Source organism: Diadema antillarum, unplaced genomic scaffold, assembly GCF_040938485.1.
Source record: "Diadema antillarum isolate AM-2024a unplaced genomic scaffold, OU_Dant_1.0 scf00000025, whole genome shotgun sequence".
Lineage (NCBI taxonomy): Eukaryota > Metazoa > Echinodermata > Echinoidea > Diadematoida > Diadematidae > Diadema > Diadema antillarum.
Window position 1 is genome coordinate 2,890,056 of NW_027270914.1, and position 16,597 is coordinate 2,906,652.

General features: G+C 39.8%; 1 protein-coding gene across 1 annotated transcript in view; it reads left to right on the forward strand.

Annotated features, from left to right (window-relative positions):
* The window catches only part of LOC139733486 (TBC1 domain family member 9B-like), a 53,005-nt gene that overhangs the window by 16,193 nt on the left and 20,215 nt on the right, over positions 1-16,597 (forward strand). Inside the window, exons 12-19 of the mRNA XM_071644302.1 lie at positions 677-798; positions 3,462-3,548; positions 6,286-6,442; positions 7,670-7,778; positions 8,214-8,308; positions 8,826-8,920; positions 10,613-10,759; positions 11,213-11,324. Coding sequence (XP_071500403.1) covers positions 677-798; positions 3,462-3,548; positions 6,286-6,442; positions 7,670-7,778; positions 8,214-8,308; positions 8,826-8,920; positions 10,613-10,759; positions 11,213-11,324 — 924 coding nt within the window. The remainder of the gene's footprint in view (positions 1-676; positions 799-3,461; positions 3,549-6,285; positions 6,443-7,669; positions 7,779-8,213; positions 8,309-8,825; positions 8,921-10,612; positions 10,760-11,212; positions 11,325-16,597) is intronic.

Here is a 16,597-nt window from a genome sequence, read left to right on the forward strand (position 1 = left end):
TATTCTTTGTCAAATGTCAGTTGTCTTTGTACAAAGAGGGGTACCTTGCTAGACAGACAATTTGCTCTTTAACTCTTTATGTGCCACATTCGCACCCCCGACTCAGTCGACGACATGCCAACTTCGCATATTCTGCTTAAACGCACAAACCACCCAAACCGATCTATGTTTAAAGTCGCCAAATGCCGCAGTCCAATTAAAGCGTTTCTCGCGATGCCATTCCTGTCACATTTAGCTTGTATTTTTTGTGGGGATTGACTATCAAGGGGTGTTCCTCACTGGAATTGCGAGTAAAATTCTATGTTTCCGTCACTGTCTTGTGTGTAAAAGCTATGCTTCTTAAGCAACAGTGTAGCTACTGGTGATTTGAAAGAAAAGCAACATAGATTTGTGGTACAATACATCAAAGCAAAGCTTGACATTTTCCTCATAACTTTCCTCATTATATGTCAAGGTTAACATAAATCTATAAAAGTTACATAGAGTTTAAGACAAAGAGTTTTCCAAAAGCATGACAACGTTGCTATCTCAGAATAATGTGGCACATGGGGGGCTTACACCATGGCACATAAAGAGTTAAGGTACGATCTGACACTTAGTATATTCTTATTGTATTGTTTGTTTGATTTGATTTCACATGAACCTGAATTGGATTTTTGCTTCGTTCTCCTCCCAGGCCAACAGGCGACACGTCCTCGCTGGCATCCTCCAACGAAGGGAGCCTGTCGTCCAGCTTCAACGCGACCTCTGACCTCGCTGCGGCCGTGCTCAGTAGCAGCGTGGGGAGCAACAACAGTGGTGGGTTGATGATGACCTTTAACTCTTTGTATGCTTGGAGTGCTGATTGACACAGAAAACCCCATAGCATTGTACACACTGTCCAAAGTCCCTGGCATAGAAAGAGTTAATTAAATCTCTGCATTTCCTTTTGCATTTTTTATCGTTAATGTTGCATTTAATCACTATGACAAGGAAATAAGCTTTGCTCCTATTGTAGTCATTTCTTGTGGATATTCCTGGGCCATATGTCAAGGGATGATGTATGGTGCCGTCCATCTGTGTAACTGTTCCCATAATCCCATGCTTGTTTTGAGATGAGCTTTCTTGCTGCAGACACGTGTCTCACAGGTACAAGTGAACTCCCAAACATTTCCATTTGAAAGAGAAATGAAAATACTCTGGAGGATGAATGCAGTGCCTCATGTGATTGTATGTGAATTATTGTCAATGCTTGTGGCCCTCCACTGTGTGCAAGGTTGTTGCTCCTATTTTTTTTTTTGTGTGTGTGTGTGGTTTTTTTTTTTAGGGTTTCATGACTCGTCTCTGAAACTCTGTCCATGACCACACCCCTTTCCCATCCCTCCACCAACCCTTCCCTTTCACTCCATTCCTGCCCCCTCCTCCAATCCCTTTACCCCTGCCCTCCGCATTTCCATGTGTTTTTTAAAGAGAAAACAGATCCATAAAAGATGTCTTTAACCTGGCAGTCCCTTTACATTACAGAAATCTGTTTTCAATATAGAGGTATTCAACAGTCTCAGCAAGAAAAAACAAATACGCATTCTTTTTTAAAAAGGATGTTTTTTGTTTGTTTGTCAGACCAGTACCACATTTCTAAAGTAGCTTTTGACCTTCAAGCACTACAGCCTCCCTGTATGTGTTTCAATATCGTAATGAACAGAATTGCTGTCTTGCATTGTCTTTACTTGTCCCTTCTCGTCTGTGATGCACAAACTTGTTAATAATACAATGATGTTGTTACTTGTGTGAAACTTTTGCACCCCCATCCATGCCCTACCAGTACCCCTTTTCCAGTCTGCTATCACCTCCCCCTTTTCATCTTTCCAAAATTGTAGACTATATCTTTACTATATATACATCATATACATGTATATACTACATATTTACCCCCTTTTTTTGGTTTGTTTGATCCTATGTGTTTTTAATGCCAATACCTGTTTGATAGCACACCATGTGTTTATACATGGGTCTAGGGCAATTACCCCCTGGGCAATTACCCCGGACCCTTCCCTTGGCCCTAATCCTCATCCTAATCCTGAACCTAATCCTAACCCTAACCCAAACTCCTAACCCTAACACCCAACCCTAACCCTAATCTTTACTCTAACCTTACCACTAACCAGTATTTAGCCGGGGGGGGGGGGGGGGGGGGGGTATTGCCCGGATATGTTTATAAAATATATAACCACAAAAATATATCATCCTATCCTAAAACCATGTGGAAACCAGGTTAAAGACCTGTTATCTGTTTAATGATCATTTCATGTCACAAACTTTCAAATTTAAAAGTTTGTAGACTAAGCCCAAGAGACATCATTATTTAGGCTGTTGTTGGTTGAAACAATTGATGAGATAGTTTGCTTGAAATGGGATTAGATAGATTACATCTAAAGAGTAAATTCTTGTTCAAATTTTGTCTAAACCTAGGTACAGTTTGTATTTGTTCAACAGACTCCTCATTGCTTCACTAACAGCATATCTGTTGCTTAGTGCATGTCAGGAATATTGGCTATCAGGTTTTGCCAAAGACCATTCCTATATCAGATTCAGGATTCAGTGCCATATTAATTGAGCTATTGGGTACTGCATACATTATGCTAATTACAATTGCACACCATCCCAATATAAACTTTAACTTAATGATTGTGATTACTGTCATTTACCAAGCTCGTGTGCGATGACAGTGACACTTTGAGATAGTAAGGTTGAGATGGTTAGTGAGTGTGTTTCTATGATGGTTGCTCATACACAATGTTAACTATATTAGTCGTACAATAGTCATTTTGTCAACTTGTGCAACCATCCCTTGATTTATGGGAGCTCCATTTCTCTTTTTCAAGTCACCGTCTAAAAGTAAACTGAAAAAACACTTGAATGTTAGGTTGTAGTCATAATATACATGTTATATAATCTGATTATAATTAATGCATGCATATTGCTTGCAAGGCAATGTCTAAGTTAACCGAAAAATCATTTGAATGTTATGTTGTAGTCATAACATACATGCTATATAATCTGATCATAGTTAAAGCGTGCATATCGCTTGCAAAGCAATGTACGTGTTTGAACGGCATGAAATTTCTTAGTTGGCTAACAAAGAACTTGTTCACACTTTAATACCCTAAGGAAGCATTTTAGAAGCTGTGAATTCATTTTACTGTTCGTGCTATAGCTGAAATTTGCAGTGTATGTGTTTGCTGCGTATGATTAATACAAAATATAAATGTTCTCCATTACTCTCTGTAATCAACTGAAGGATGTACTAAGCAATTTGCTATTGCATGTGTTACCTGATATACATAAATCTTATGTGTGGGACCGGTCCTGAGTTTGATCTGGTGTTAGATTCAAGCTAAACAAATGTCTCTGTGATTGCATCTTTTTTATGCTTTGTTGTGTTTTCTATTTTTCTCTCATTCCCTAACCCGTTTGATTTTCAGATCCCACCCCTTCATCGACTAACTTTTCCTCCATGATGTACTATTCCACCGCATTAACCGACCTGAACGATTTTGATAGCTGTGCATGTGAGTTTGACACTTAACACTTGACACTCAACACCGTTATCCCCCATGTCTGTTAAGATCAAGGTGACTTTTTCAACACTACACATAGGTATCCTATCAAGCCTATAGGTAGCAACCACTAAAGGAAAGCAAGGGTGGCCTCAGCAGAGAGGTGGCCATTATAGGCAGGGTTGCATGTCATCAGTAATTAATGTTAGGGTGTGTTCGAGCACTCTAAAGCGAATCAAAGCGAACTGAACCAAAGCGTACCGTGCCGAACTGTGCCAGGTTTGAAACGTTCGAGCGCTCTGTCGAGAAAGCATACCTCACGAGTTATTCTTAGAAAAGGTCACGCATTTTTGTAGCAAGAATGTCATCCACCAGGCGCTTGGAACTTACAGCTGTCCCGAACAAAGAAAATGATGTTTTTGCATTGTGACGTATGCGCATGATACGTGCGTGCTTTACAGCGAACTTTTGGTACACTTTTGGTATGCTTTTGGAGCACCATGGGAAGTGGTCCACTTTTGGCTCGGTACAGTACGGTACCGTACACTTTAGGAGCGTTCGAGCGCTCCTCTGGCGAGGGTACGTTACGGTACTGTTCGCTTTAGGAGAGCGCTCGAATGCACCCTTCAATGCATCTTGGAGACAAATTTGGTGGTCACTGCCTGAGTAAAAGAGGTGGCTCCACATAATTACGCTTGTTTCTCCAGGGTAGTTGATAGTAATGACCGTGTAGAGCTGGTGACTGTTATAAACAGGTGACCATTAGGACAGGCGTAAGTGTACATATTGTTGGGTTTATAAATGAGAATATACCCGAGCAGAAATTTACACTTTGGGAGGAGGGAAGCTGGAACTTCAGATCAAGACACAACTTGATCAGGGTCAGACAAGAGTGTTGGTGAAAAATAGCATGTTTGAATATGCACAGTACATTCTTTTATTAAACTTCTGGTAAATGTTCACCATGGGGGGGGGGGGGGGGGGATGCTGCAGGGTACATCTAGTGCTTTCTTTTAACCCATTTTATACTGAATTCTGAAATGCCCATTATAAACTTTAGGAGTATGGAGACCACCAGGTTCCCGTACAGAACAGGTTAATTACATTGTATGTTGTTGTTGTTATTTTAAAGATCGAAAGAAGAGAAAGAGAGAGAAATGGGGCCCTATACAAATAATTTGCCCCAGACAGCACTTAAACATAAACCAAACATTATAGAGATATAAACAAGAATATTAAATGCATACCAAGTCTCCTCGAGGGAGCTCATATCGTCTCCACGAGGGAGCTCATGTTGTCTCCACAAAGGAGCTCATAAAGTCTCCACGAGGGAGCTCATATTGTCTCCATAAAGGAGCTCATTACATTGTATCTCTAGCGAGTGAGTTGCCAACATGGGAGAATCGCCTGCCCTCCCTGTGAATACTGGAGAGTGTTCAGCCATTTATGACTTGGAGAGCTCTGGGCCATTCACAGATATAGATTGTATGACATTAGGAAGTAGGGAGTTAGCCAATGGCCTTGTGTTGTCTTTTTTTGGGCAGGACTGCTAGCATAATGAGACGAAGCAGTAGTAAAAATGTATTAACACATTGATAGAGGATATTATCCCTCAAACTAGAGAGCTAAATTACCATGTGGCGTAGCAATTGATTTCTCGAGACAAAAACTAAAAAAAAAAATGGTTAACAATACATAAAAGTTACACTTCATTGATATAAGCATTTACTGTCTTATTTCTGTTTATGCATGGTATGTGTGCTGTCTCCTCATCTGCTTGTTGCCATTTACATGCATTCTTTGTTTACATTACTTGAAAATCTAAGTGGCCCCGCCCCTTTTTTTTCCACATATACTCCAACTAATGTTTATACAGACTATGTATTGTCAGGCAGTGGCTAAATGTGATCATGATTTCGATAGGTTCTGTACAGTAGCAGCTTTCAAGCTCCTAGGTGTGAGTGCTTGTAGCTGGCTTTTAGTGACAGCATGAGGGCGCTCTTCAAAGTGATTTCTTCTGCTCCTCAGTTTCAAAGTAGTCTTGAAAGAAAAAAGTTCCTCCCTCCCTTTCCCAGCAGAATAATTATGCTTTCTGAAAGTAAAGCATGTTTTCATCTTGAAGGACTATACATTTGACTGCCACAATATGATCTAAAACCTTTTTTAAACCCAGTTGTCGTAAGAATTGTCAAAGGTGACCAAAGATTTGTCAAAAATCTGTACAACCATATTCCATGTGCTCTGCAGGAGACAATATGTGTCAAATGTTTTGTGAAAAAAGATCATTCTGTGATTTCTAAATATAACCCACAATGCAGCTGAAGATGCTAGCAGTGATTCGTCCAAGGGAACCATACAATGTAGATATGTAGCGAATCTTTGTGACCATGCAAAACAGTGAACATGCTCTACCCGAGGTGATGTGTGTCAAATGTTTTATGAAAAAAAGATATGTAATGGTCAAATATTACCCATGATGCAGCTGGAGATGCCTGCAGTGATTCGTTCATGGCAACCAATTGTTTGAAAAGAATCTGTGTGATCATGCGCAGCATGCTCTGCCTTAGGTCAGTATGTGTCAAATGTTTTATTGAAAAAAAAATGTTGGTTAATGTGTGTCAAATGTTTTATCAAAAAAGAATGTCTTGGTTAATGTGTGGCAATTGTTTTATCCAAAAAAAAAATGTGTTGGTTAATAATGTGTTTTATTAAAAGAAATTGTGTTGGTTAAATATTACCCGCAATGCAGCTGGAGATGCCAGCAGCGATTCAGCCATCCACAGCGTGGCCTTCCAGCTGCAGCCCGCTCTGGTGAAGGTCTTCAACCGACGGGGGTCGGACGACATCTCGGCGCGGGAGAGCGTGAAGGAACACCTGTGGAACATGCACTTCAAGGAGTACGGCAGGTGAGGACGGAATTACTTCTTCAGCATTATTGTTTGTTTATGTGATGAAATTGACAAGATCATCAACTTCAGCCACAGGAATGTGTTTAGTCAAAGTTATTTTGATAATAATGATAATGATAATAATAATAATTATGATAATAATAATGATGATAATAATAATGATAATAATGATAATAATGATAATGATAATGATAATGATAATAATGATAATGATAATGATAATGATTATGATAATAATAATAATAATAATACAGACATAATGCACAACATACATGTATCCACTCAAAGGGGCTCTAGGCGCTCACAATTAATGTTTATAACCAAATACACAATTTTTACTCGAAAATACATCTCAAAAGACATGTGTTTATTATTAAAGAATGAGAATAGAATTGTGACACTCAGAATGAGGGTAGATTCCCAAAGATAGGGTGAAAAGGTTGATATATTACTCGCTCTCTTTCCATAATTTCAGTTTCCGTACACTGTGTGTAGTAGAAATATTCCAATGGGCATGTTAATAGTATTGCACTAAACCAATTTGAATGGACGATTAAACCCCCATTGCTGTTCATCATTGATTAGTGACTCTTCCAAAATAGGTTTTTGACATTTATATGCCAATTGTTCCACTTAACTAATTGACTAAGGCAGGGCTCGACACTAACGGTGGCCCGGTGGCCCAGGGCGACCAAAAATGAAAGTCGGGCCACCAAATTTCAACAAAGGGCAAATTTGGTGGCCCGCCTCGGGCCACCAAAATTTTTTTAAAAGTATGTCAATAAATTCATAACCTATTGCGCCGGAAATTAGCAGTTAAATTTGTTCAAAGGATGGATGAAAAGGACTGAATGAATGCCTGAGAGTGAGTGTTGCAAGTTTGTTGAAGTTTGTTTATGAGTGGATATGTCCAACTTCTAATTCTTACTATCATAAATCTTAAATATTTGACTCATTAAAAAAAAGGACTTTTAATGTTTTTTATTGTTGTTTTTTCGGGACACCAAATTTTTCTCTTGGGCCACCAAAAATTTGAAATTTAGGATTTTGGTGGCCCCATCGGGCCACCAAACAAAAAAGTTAGTGTCGAGCCATGACTAAGGTATTGTGTGTATCAACCTACTATGAACTTTGTGTGACTACACACAGTGTAGGAATGTTGATTGAGAGTGATGTAGGGACATTTCTATCCTCCCCATCTCCCCTCCTTGTCCTCTCCAATAGGGGCGTGTGTATGTACCGCACGGTGGAGACTCAGCACCTCATCATCAAGGGCTTGCCTGACAGCCTCCGTGGTGAGATGTGGATGCTCTTCTCGGGTGCCATCAATGAGGTAAAAGGAAGCCTTGGAAACGGTGTAGCAGAGAGGCTCACCTCTCTGCTTTGGCTGGAAAAAAAAGGGAGTTATTGAGAATTGTTAAAATGGCAAAACCTGTTTTAAAAGCAGATGGTACAGTTTTGGTTGAGATGGGGATTAAGATTCTTAACTTTTTGGTAAAATAATGAAAAGCCACTTATGAACTATGAAGGGGCGTACAATTCTGAAAGGAATTCAAGATTTATTTGATGAAAATCAGTTTTGAAATGGCTAGGATATCCAAAAACAAAGTGGTCCTGATAAAAGGTGGGTCCCACTTTTGCCATTGGAATGGTACTCTAATCTCATATATCTCGGCTGTAATCATTAGCTGTGTTACTACTCTACATGATTTGCCATTGGACTGGTACTCAAATCTCACATGTAATGGTGCTATTTATTCTCCCCCAGATGGCCACCCAGCCAGGTTACTACCAGTCTCTTGTGGAACAGAGCCTGGGGAGAGAGACTATCGCCACAGATGAAATAGAGCGGGACCTGCACAGGTGAGTAGATGTGTTGATTTCATGATTCGATAGGATGGTCACATGGCTCAGTCAGTAACACGTCTGCCTTGGAATCAAATGACTCAAGTTTGAGTCCCATCGAGTCAAGCTGAGCAATGTTGTGTGTAATCATGGTGTCCCTTCTAGGCAAAAACACTCTTTCGCTGAGATAGGAAATTAGATAGAAGCCCTTTGTGTGAGGGAAGCATGACTCACAAAGGTTTTTTTTTAATCTTTTGTAAGTTACTATTCCTATATTGTACACATTAACTTTTTACAAAATTGATTCCCAATTCTTGTCTTTCTGTGATGTATCTTTGTTAGCTTTTCATATCACCGAGATCTGAATGTTTAGTCGCAAAAACTTTAATTTGCAGCAATACAATTTTCTCTCATAGGTCATCACACAACTGTAATCACTGAATGTTTCACTTTTTGATTAGGGTGTGTTTTTGTATTTGCATAATATAACTGCTGGTAGTAAATATTCACTAATTTCCCCTCTCACCTATCACAGGTCCCTACCGGAGCACCCTGCCTTCCAGTCAGAGCTTGGCATAGCTGCCTTGAGGAGAGTTCTTACTGCCTATGCCTACCGCAACCCTACCATTGGTGAGACAACATGGGGGCTTGGGAGGATTGGGGTGTATGTTGGACATACATTGTATCTTACCTTCCTTCAGGTATTTCCAAGAATGATACCATCAAACATGTCTATAGCGGCCACCCAAGAGAGATGGAAAAAGTGGCTATTATAGACAGATGGCCTCTATAGACAGGTTTTTTTGACGTGCTTTTTCTCTTGGAGAGAATTGTTTTTAGTGGTCATATACGGCAGGTGGCTGCTTTGTGTCTGTTTAGAAAAAGCGCTATATAAATATTGGTTATTATTATTATTATTATTATTATTATAGACAGGTGGTCACTAAGACAGGTTTGACTGTATTTATAGAATTGATAAATTAATGACCTCCTCTAATGGAGGAAGATTGTATTGGTGAAAGCAGGGCTTTGGATAGAGTCATCTATCCTTGTCTAGACAATTCAAAGCAACCTTTGTAAGGTATGCTACAACCTACCTCCCTTTCATAAAGCATTGCATTTCATTTGTTATGTTCGATCTGTGTACTCTCTTTTATGAGTGGCTTTATGAGCATTTCCAGGAGTTTGCAAAACACACAGGTCAGAGAGATTTACCCTGTAGTTTGAAGGGTTATTCATGGGTTTCCCATTTCTTTTGTGCACTAGTAGGGTGTGCCTGAGGCTGATGAGGATGAGGCCAATTTGATGTGCTCTGGGCTGATTTTGTCTTCACCTCCTGCTTTTTCGGCTTTCAGCTTAGCGATAGCTTTGTCCAAATGTGATACATAGTTGAGTCCTCTGTAGGGCTTGTATATTGCAGTACCAACTTTCTGATCCACTGATTAGAGGGGGAGGAATTAACATGTAAGTGTAGAAAGCTGAGAGAAGTTCTCCTTCCAGCCTGCAGGAATTTGTTGACAGGTGTGTGTATTTCCTTTCCTGCACCATAATGGACTCAGTCTTTGTGCCATTGATGTTGGAGGAGACTTCGTTCTGCCTGACTAACTTGCAGAACAGTTGAGGATCATGTACCCTTGAAGATTCTACTTCCTCCAGCACCTCTTAAGGGGGCTAGGATCACTAGAGAAGTAGTACCTTTACTAGATGGCCCTCAGACGTCCTAGACTGGTCTCCCCAAATCCAGCATCATGAGTAGCGCAATATATGGAACCTAGTCCCAAAACATCAGCTTCCCTCATGGTGAAGACTGACCGTGTGCCTGTAAGAGGCGCCCCCTACCACGGCTGAACATGACGGATCTCATTTTGTACATGCTGCCTTTTCTGACGTAGACAGCATCTGAACACTTCCTTCGCCTGCTTGTAGTTCTGCCACACTTTTAGCTGGTGGTTTCGAGGACGACCTTGATCCTTCCAGCATTTCCAGGCATGCTTCATGTGGCTGTGGGCTTGATCTACTGTCACAGTCCATTCTGGCTTCCTGGCTTTTGGAGTGCTAGAAAGAGAGTGAAGCAGGGTGGAGGTGTGATAATCAGGCCATTTATTAAAGTATTTGCATATATCCAATGAATTATTCATGAGCAGCATTCAGTGGATATACAGGGTTAAACCAATATCTTCCGATTGTTAGTATAACGATGAAAAGTTAGAATTTAGTTTCAGGTAGGTAGTCACATGCCTTTGTCTTCTCAGCATACAGCAATATTATAACTTCTTGTTGGCGAGAAGATTTCTGTAAACCTATGCTGTCCTCTATCTGCAGGTTACTGCCAGGCCATGAATATTGTCACGTCGGTTCTCCTTCTCTACGCCAATGAGGAGGAGGCCTTCTGGCTCCTAACGGCCGTCTGTGAGCGTCTACTGCCTGACTACTACAACACCAGGGTGATCGGCGCCCTCGTGGACCAAGGTTAGTCATTTAGTAGAATGGGATCGATCTTCTCTTTTTCCAGACTTTCCCTGCTGAAGCCGAGACGTATATCATTTCTAGGAACTGGCATGCATATTCGTATGTGTGTGTGTTTGTATGATTTCATTCAGGGAAGACTTTGTAGAATTTTAGCTTTTAATTTTTACCAATGAGTAGCTTTAATTACGTTCAGAAGGTGATCCCTAAAGCTCAAGGATAGCTAACCTCGAGGATAAGTTTTATAGGGTGCCAAGCATGGCATGATTGATTTTGTGATGAAATGGACAGTGCAACACTTGCCGCCCCATAGAACTTATCCTCGAGGTTAAGTATCACCTTCTGAACGTAATTACTGTCATTCATGCATACCAGTTGTTAAAATGGATATTCATTGGATGAAGCTGATGAATAATTCATGAGATATGCAAATTATTACTTTATTTAATCACACAGGTGTGTTTGAAGCACTCACCAAGGACACAATGCCAGAGCTGTACATGAAGATGGAAGAGTTGGGCATGCTGAGTATGATCTCTCTCTCATGGTTCCTCACAGTCTTTCTCAGGTAAATCACAATTAAAGATTTTTGCGTGCATGGCTTTCCATACCCTTTAAGGGGACTTACGTGCATTGTGTACCACTCCCATGTTCCATTTGATTTAATTGCATATTGTTATAATGCCCATTAACTCTTTATGTGCCACGGTGTAAACCTCCAGTGTGCTACATTTTTCTGAGAGAGCAACGTAACCATGCTTTAGGAAAACATTCTGTTTTTTTCAAATCTATGTAACATTTAAATAGATTTTTGGTACTATGTACATGTAATGGGCGAAATTGTAGAGAAACTGCCAAGCTTTGCTTACAGTGCCGACCGCGGGAAACGTCACGCTTTTCCGAGATTTGGACGAGGCCACTCACGCGTATCCCCGCGGGTACCCGCGGGTATACGCGTTCAGTGGACGAGTCCATCCGCCCGCACGGGAAATCCATCCTAGGGAATTTGCGTCTCGATAGACGCGTGTTGGACGAGGGTGGACGAGGGTGGACGAGGGTATTCAAGGGCACATTCCCGTTATATCTAACCAAGTTCTATTTTGACCGCTCAATCAAAATACATTTCATGGAGTTCCAGCTTTCCCCGTTTTCATCAAATTCCGATTTTCGATTTTCGATTTGATCACACTCTGATGTCCACTGCCTTGATTGTTCGTTTCTTTCTAAAGAAGTACACCTGCGGAAGTTGTGCACATGCGTTCATCACTCAAGTATCAATAATTATTAGAACATATCGACATCGGTTACGATCATCTAGCCTCATGGATCCGACACCGCGTCTGCTATTCACGACTTTTAACGACCTGCGCCACCCAAATTTCACTGCTGAAATTTTGCGGGCCACACAAAAGTCGGATTTTTGCCTTTACTTTTGGTAATGATCAGCGGTAACAATCGGCTCCATAAGATGCAAAAATAAATGTCGCATTTTTGCTTTAGATCTTGGAAATGAATCACGGTAACATTTGACTCCGTATGATACTAGAATAAATACCGAATGTTTGCTTTGGCATTCGGAAGTGAATAATGATAATATTCAACTCCGTACGATGATAAGATAAATGTCGGATGTTTGCTCTTACGTTTGAAAGTAAATAGCAATAACATTCAGCTCCGGAAGATGCTTAAGTAGATGTCGAATGATCCCTTTGACGTTTGGAAATGAATAACAAAAAATATTCAACTCCGTACGATGATAAAATAAAAGACGGATGTTTGTTTTCTTTCGAAAGTAAATAGCAATAACACTCGGCTCCGGAAGATGCTAAAATAGATGTCAGATGATTGCTTTTACGCTCGCAAGTGAATAGCAGTAATATTCTGCTCCATACGATGCTAAAATAATGGTTGGATGTTTGCTTTTAAATTTCGAAATGAATAACATTAACATTCAGCAGCGATCGATGGTAAGATTAATGTTGAATGATTGCTTTGATGTTCGGAAATGAATTACAACAATATCCAACTCCGTATATACGATGATAAAATATACAATGTATGTCTGATGTTTGCTTTTACGTTCGGAAGTAAATAGCAATAACATTCAGCTCCCAAAGATGCTAAAGTAAATGTCGAATGATCCCTTGGACGTTCGGAAATGAATAACAATAATATTCAAGTCCGTACGATAATAAATAAATGACGGATGATTGCTTTTACCTTCGAAAGTAAATAGCAATAGCATTCGGCTCCGAAAGATGCTATAATAAATGTCAGATGATTGCTTTTACGCTCGCAAGTGAATAGCAGTAATATTCTGCTCCATACGATGCTAAAATAACTGTTGGATGTTTGCTTTTAAATTTCTAAATGAATAACAGTAACATTCAGCTGCGTTCGATGGTAAAATTAATGTTGAATGATTGCTTTGATGTTCGGAAATGAATAACAATAGTATTCAACTCCGTATATACGATGATAAAATATACAATATGTCTTTTATTTGCTTTTACGTTCGGAAGTAAAGAGCCGTAACATTCAGCTCCCGAAGATGCTAAGGTAGATGTCAAATGAGCCCTTTAACGTACGGAAATGAATAACAATAATATTCAAGTCCGTACGATAATAAAATAAATGACCGATGATTGCTTTTACTTTCGAAAGTAAATTGCAATAGCATTCGGCTCCGGAAGATGCTAAAGTAAATGTCAGATGATTGTTTTTACGTTCGGAAGTGAATAGCAGTAATATTCTGCTCCATAAGATGCTAAAATAACTGTCGTATGTTTGCTTTTAAATTTCGAAATGAATAACAGTAATATTCAGCTGCGTTCGATGGTTTGGAAATGAATACAATTATATTCAACTCTGTATATACGATGATAACAAATGTCTGATGATTGCTTTTATGTTCAAGAGTAAATTGCAATAACATTCAGCTCCGGAAGATGCTAAAATCAATAACGCATGTTTGCTGTGACGTTCAGAAATGAATAACAAAAAACAACTCCGTATATACGATGATAAAATAAGTGAATAGCAGTTACATTCTGCTCCGTACGATGCTGAAATAAATGTCGGATATTTGCTATTAAATTTCAAAATGATTCGGCTGCGTTTGATGGTTAAAAAACAACAACTGTCTGATGTCTGCCTTGACGTTCAAAAACTGAAAAACAGTAACATTCGGCCCCGTACGATATGATAAAATAATTGTCAGATGACTCATTTCACTTTCGCAAGTGTACAGCAGTAACATTCGGCTCCGTACGATGATAAAATAAATATCGGATGTTTGCTTTTATATTTGCAAATGACTAACTGTTGAATTCTGCTCCGTACGACAGAGCTGCCAACCTTTGGAAGCACAAATTAATACTCAGCAGCTCCAAAATTCGTATTTTCCACCAGAATTAGTATTTTTTTTTCAATCTCCCTCTTTTTGCTATGAGGCCTACAGGCTCTAAACATAAACATAACGTTATGACACATGCCGAAGCATCCAGCTGGTCACCAGCACGATAAAGATTCTAAACTACGCAATGTTCAGCGTTGATTGATTGCTTTCTCGCAATGAATGTGTACAAGTGCAAGTTTGTACCTTCAAAAACTTTCTGGGCTGATTATGGAAGCTTCCACTTTCTAGCAGGGGACGGGGAATGCTTGATCTTCTCAAGAGAGCTTCTGTGTGAGCGGATGCAAAACTCTGTTCTGTGTTTCCAATTATGTACTATCAAAACATAATCATGCGTTGTTTTCAGGCTTTTTTCATTTTATTGGATTTTAAACATCAGTATTTTTCGAAGTATTCCGATTCCTTTTCCCCTGACTGGAATCGGAAAGTCTGCTATAACGATGATCGCAAAATGCCGCGCTGTGTGTGGAAGCGCCGATGTGGTGCAAACACGTGGCTTCATTTTCAAGTTTAAATGAATGCGCCATGTGCTCCTGCCTATAAGAGGTTACTGCAAGTTCGATGGATCGAATGCGCCATAGCTGAGCTGAGCTGAATGGCTTGTTTACGGTAAACATGCAGTTTACGTTCGATATGAAGAAATCATTACGTCTTTCACGAGGGAAAAACACATCAAACAAACAAACAAACAAACAAACAAACAAAATACACCCACGAACGAATGTTGATAGCCAAAACTTTGAAAAGTAATAAGCAGTTTTGATGCGCGTGAACTGAAATTAATTGTCATTACACGTTGTATTTTGCTGTCTAACCAGGTGATGACTGCATCTCATTGGACCTACTCGTAGCGAATTTGTCTGGGCATACGAGACCTTTCATGTATTTCTGTGATTGCATTTTTAATTGACTGAATAATCTATCCTTTTTTTATTGTTCAGGGAACATTAGATATTCGATCAAGTACACTATAATCGACTGTTCGATGTTCCCTACTATGCGCCAAAAGAAAGGCTATAGACATAGAATCATGATATCTTTGGAATTATTCCTTTAATTCAACTAATGAGCTGGTTCTTCCATATTTCCAGGATATTTACACGCTGTTTATTCCAATGCGCGCATTCTTTCGTCTGGCACGCACCTGGGTGTGGCACCTGCTTTTGTGGAAATTTCCACAAGGGAGAGGGGTGGGGTGTCAAGTTTCTTCGAGCCGAAGAGACTGCATGCACAATCTCTTCGCCTTTATTTATTGTCATTCGTGTTTTTGCCTTATTCTTTGCTGATATTGAACATTTAGATTTAACTTTACGAAAGTTGCTATAGCACATGGTTCGTTTTGTTGTGAGGTGTACGTAATTTCTTTTTTTAAAATCATTCTTGAGAGGGGAAAGAAGAGTAAGGGGGAAAGAAGACTAGAGGGAAAGGGAAATAAAACAAACGTCACGTACGCTAAGCATTCACAGGAAGCCGTCTTTTTACACCAGTCCGCACCAGCATAGTTATCATCACTATCAGACATCACTCAAGATCATTTTAGCCTATAATGATCAACATTAAGAAACACGTATAATCCCTCGAGATAAATACCTAGGAAACTCAATAACAAATACAAAGTATCAACACCTCCCAACAACACAAACATTTAGAAAAGACAACAAATAGCACATCGAAGCGGCTGGGATCAAACTCCGTCGCTTCGATTGCAGCGAAGCGGAGAAATCGCCGTTACGAAAATAACAGTGCGAGACACTAAGAGAATTACGTTTAAATACTTCAAAGTATAAAGGGAACGGATAAAGTGATATAAAATGGAAGAAATCGTACTAAACGAGGTGTGAGAAACGACGGAAATAAAACGAAGTTTAGTAGTAAGCTTAGGCCCTAGCAAAAGTTTTGCAGCACCGAAAGCTACGCGAAAATAAACACACATATGAAACTCGGTATTGCGACGAGATCCTATGGGATCAAGTCAATAAACGATACAAAACAAAGGAAATTGATTCATTTTGACCGGAAAATAGTTAGTTATAAGTATTCTGTTATATGAGATCTCCTTTAATAGGCCTAGAAATAATCGAGTTTCCACGATACTCGGGAAAGAAAGTTCGAACGCTTTTCACCTGCACATATACTGCAGAGGGCAGTGCACATCAGTCATCAATACACGAACAGAAACTCACCTCTACAACTTCCTTGCAGAAAATGATGCAATAGCGTTATAAAAAAAACACACAACACTCTAAAAATCATTTCGTACTTGGGAGGCAAGGGACAAGAGGATGAAAAGAAGAGAAAAAGAAGCAGACATTGAACAACGGGACGCTTTCACCCCGCCTCATGCGGTACTGTAGTGGCAGCTGGCTACAGTGTGTAGACACTCCCCAGCCGGCCGGCCACACATGGGGATACCACGGCAATCCATG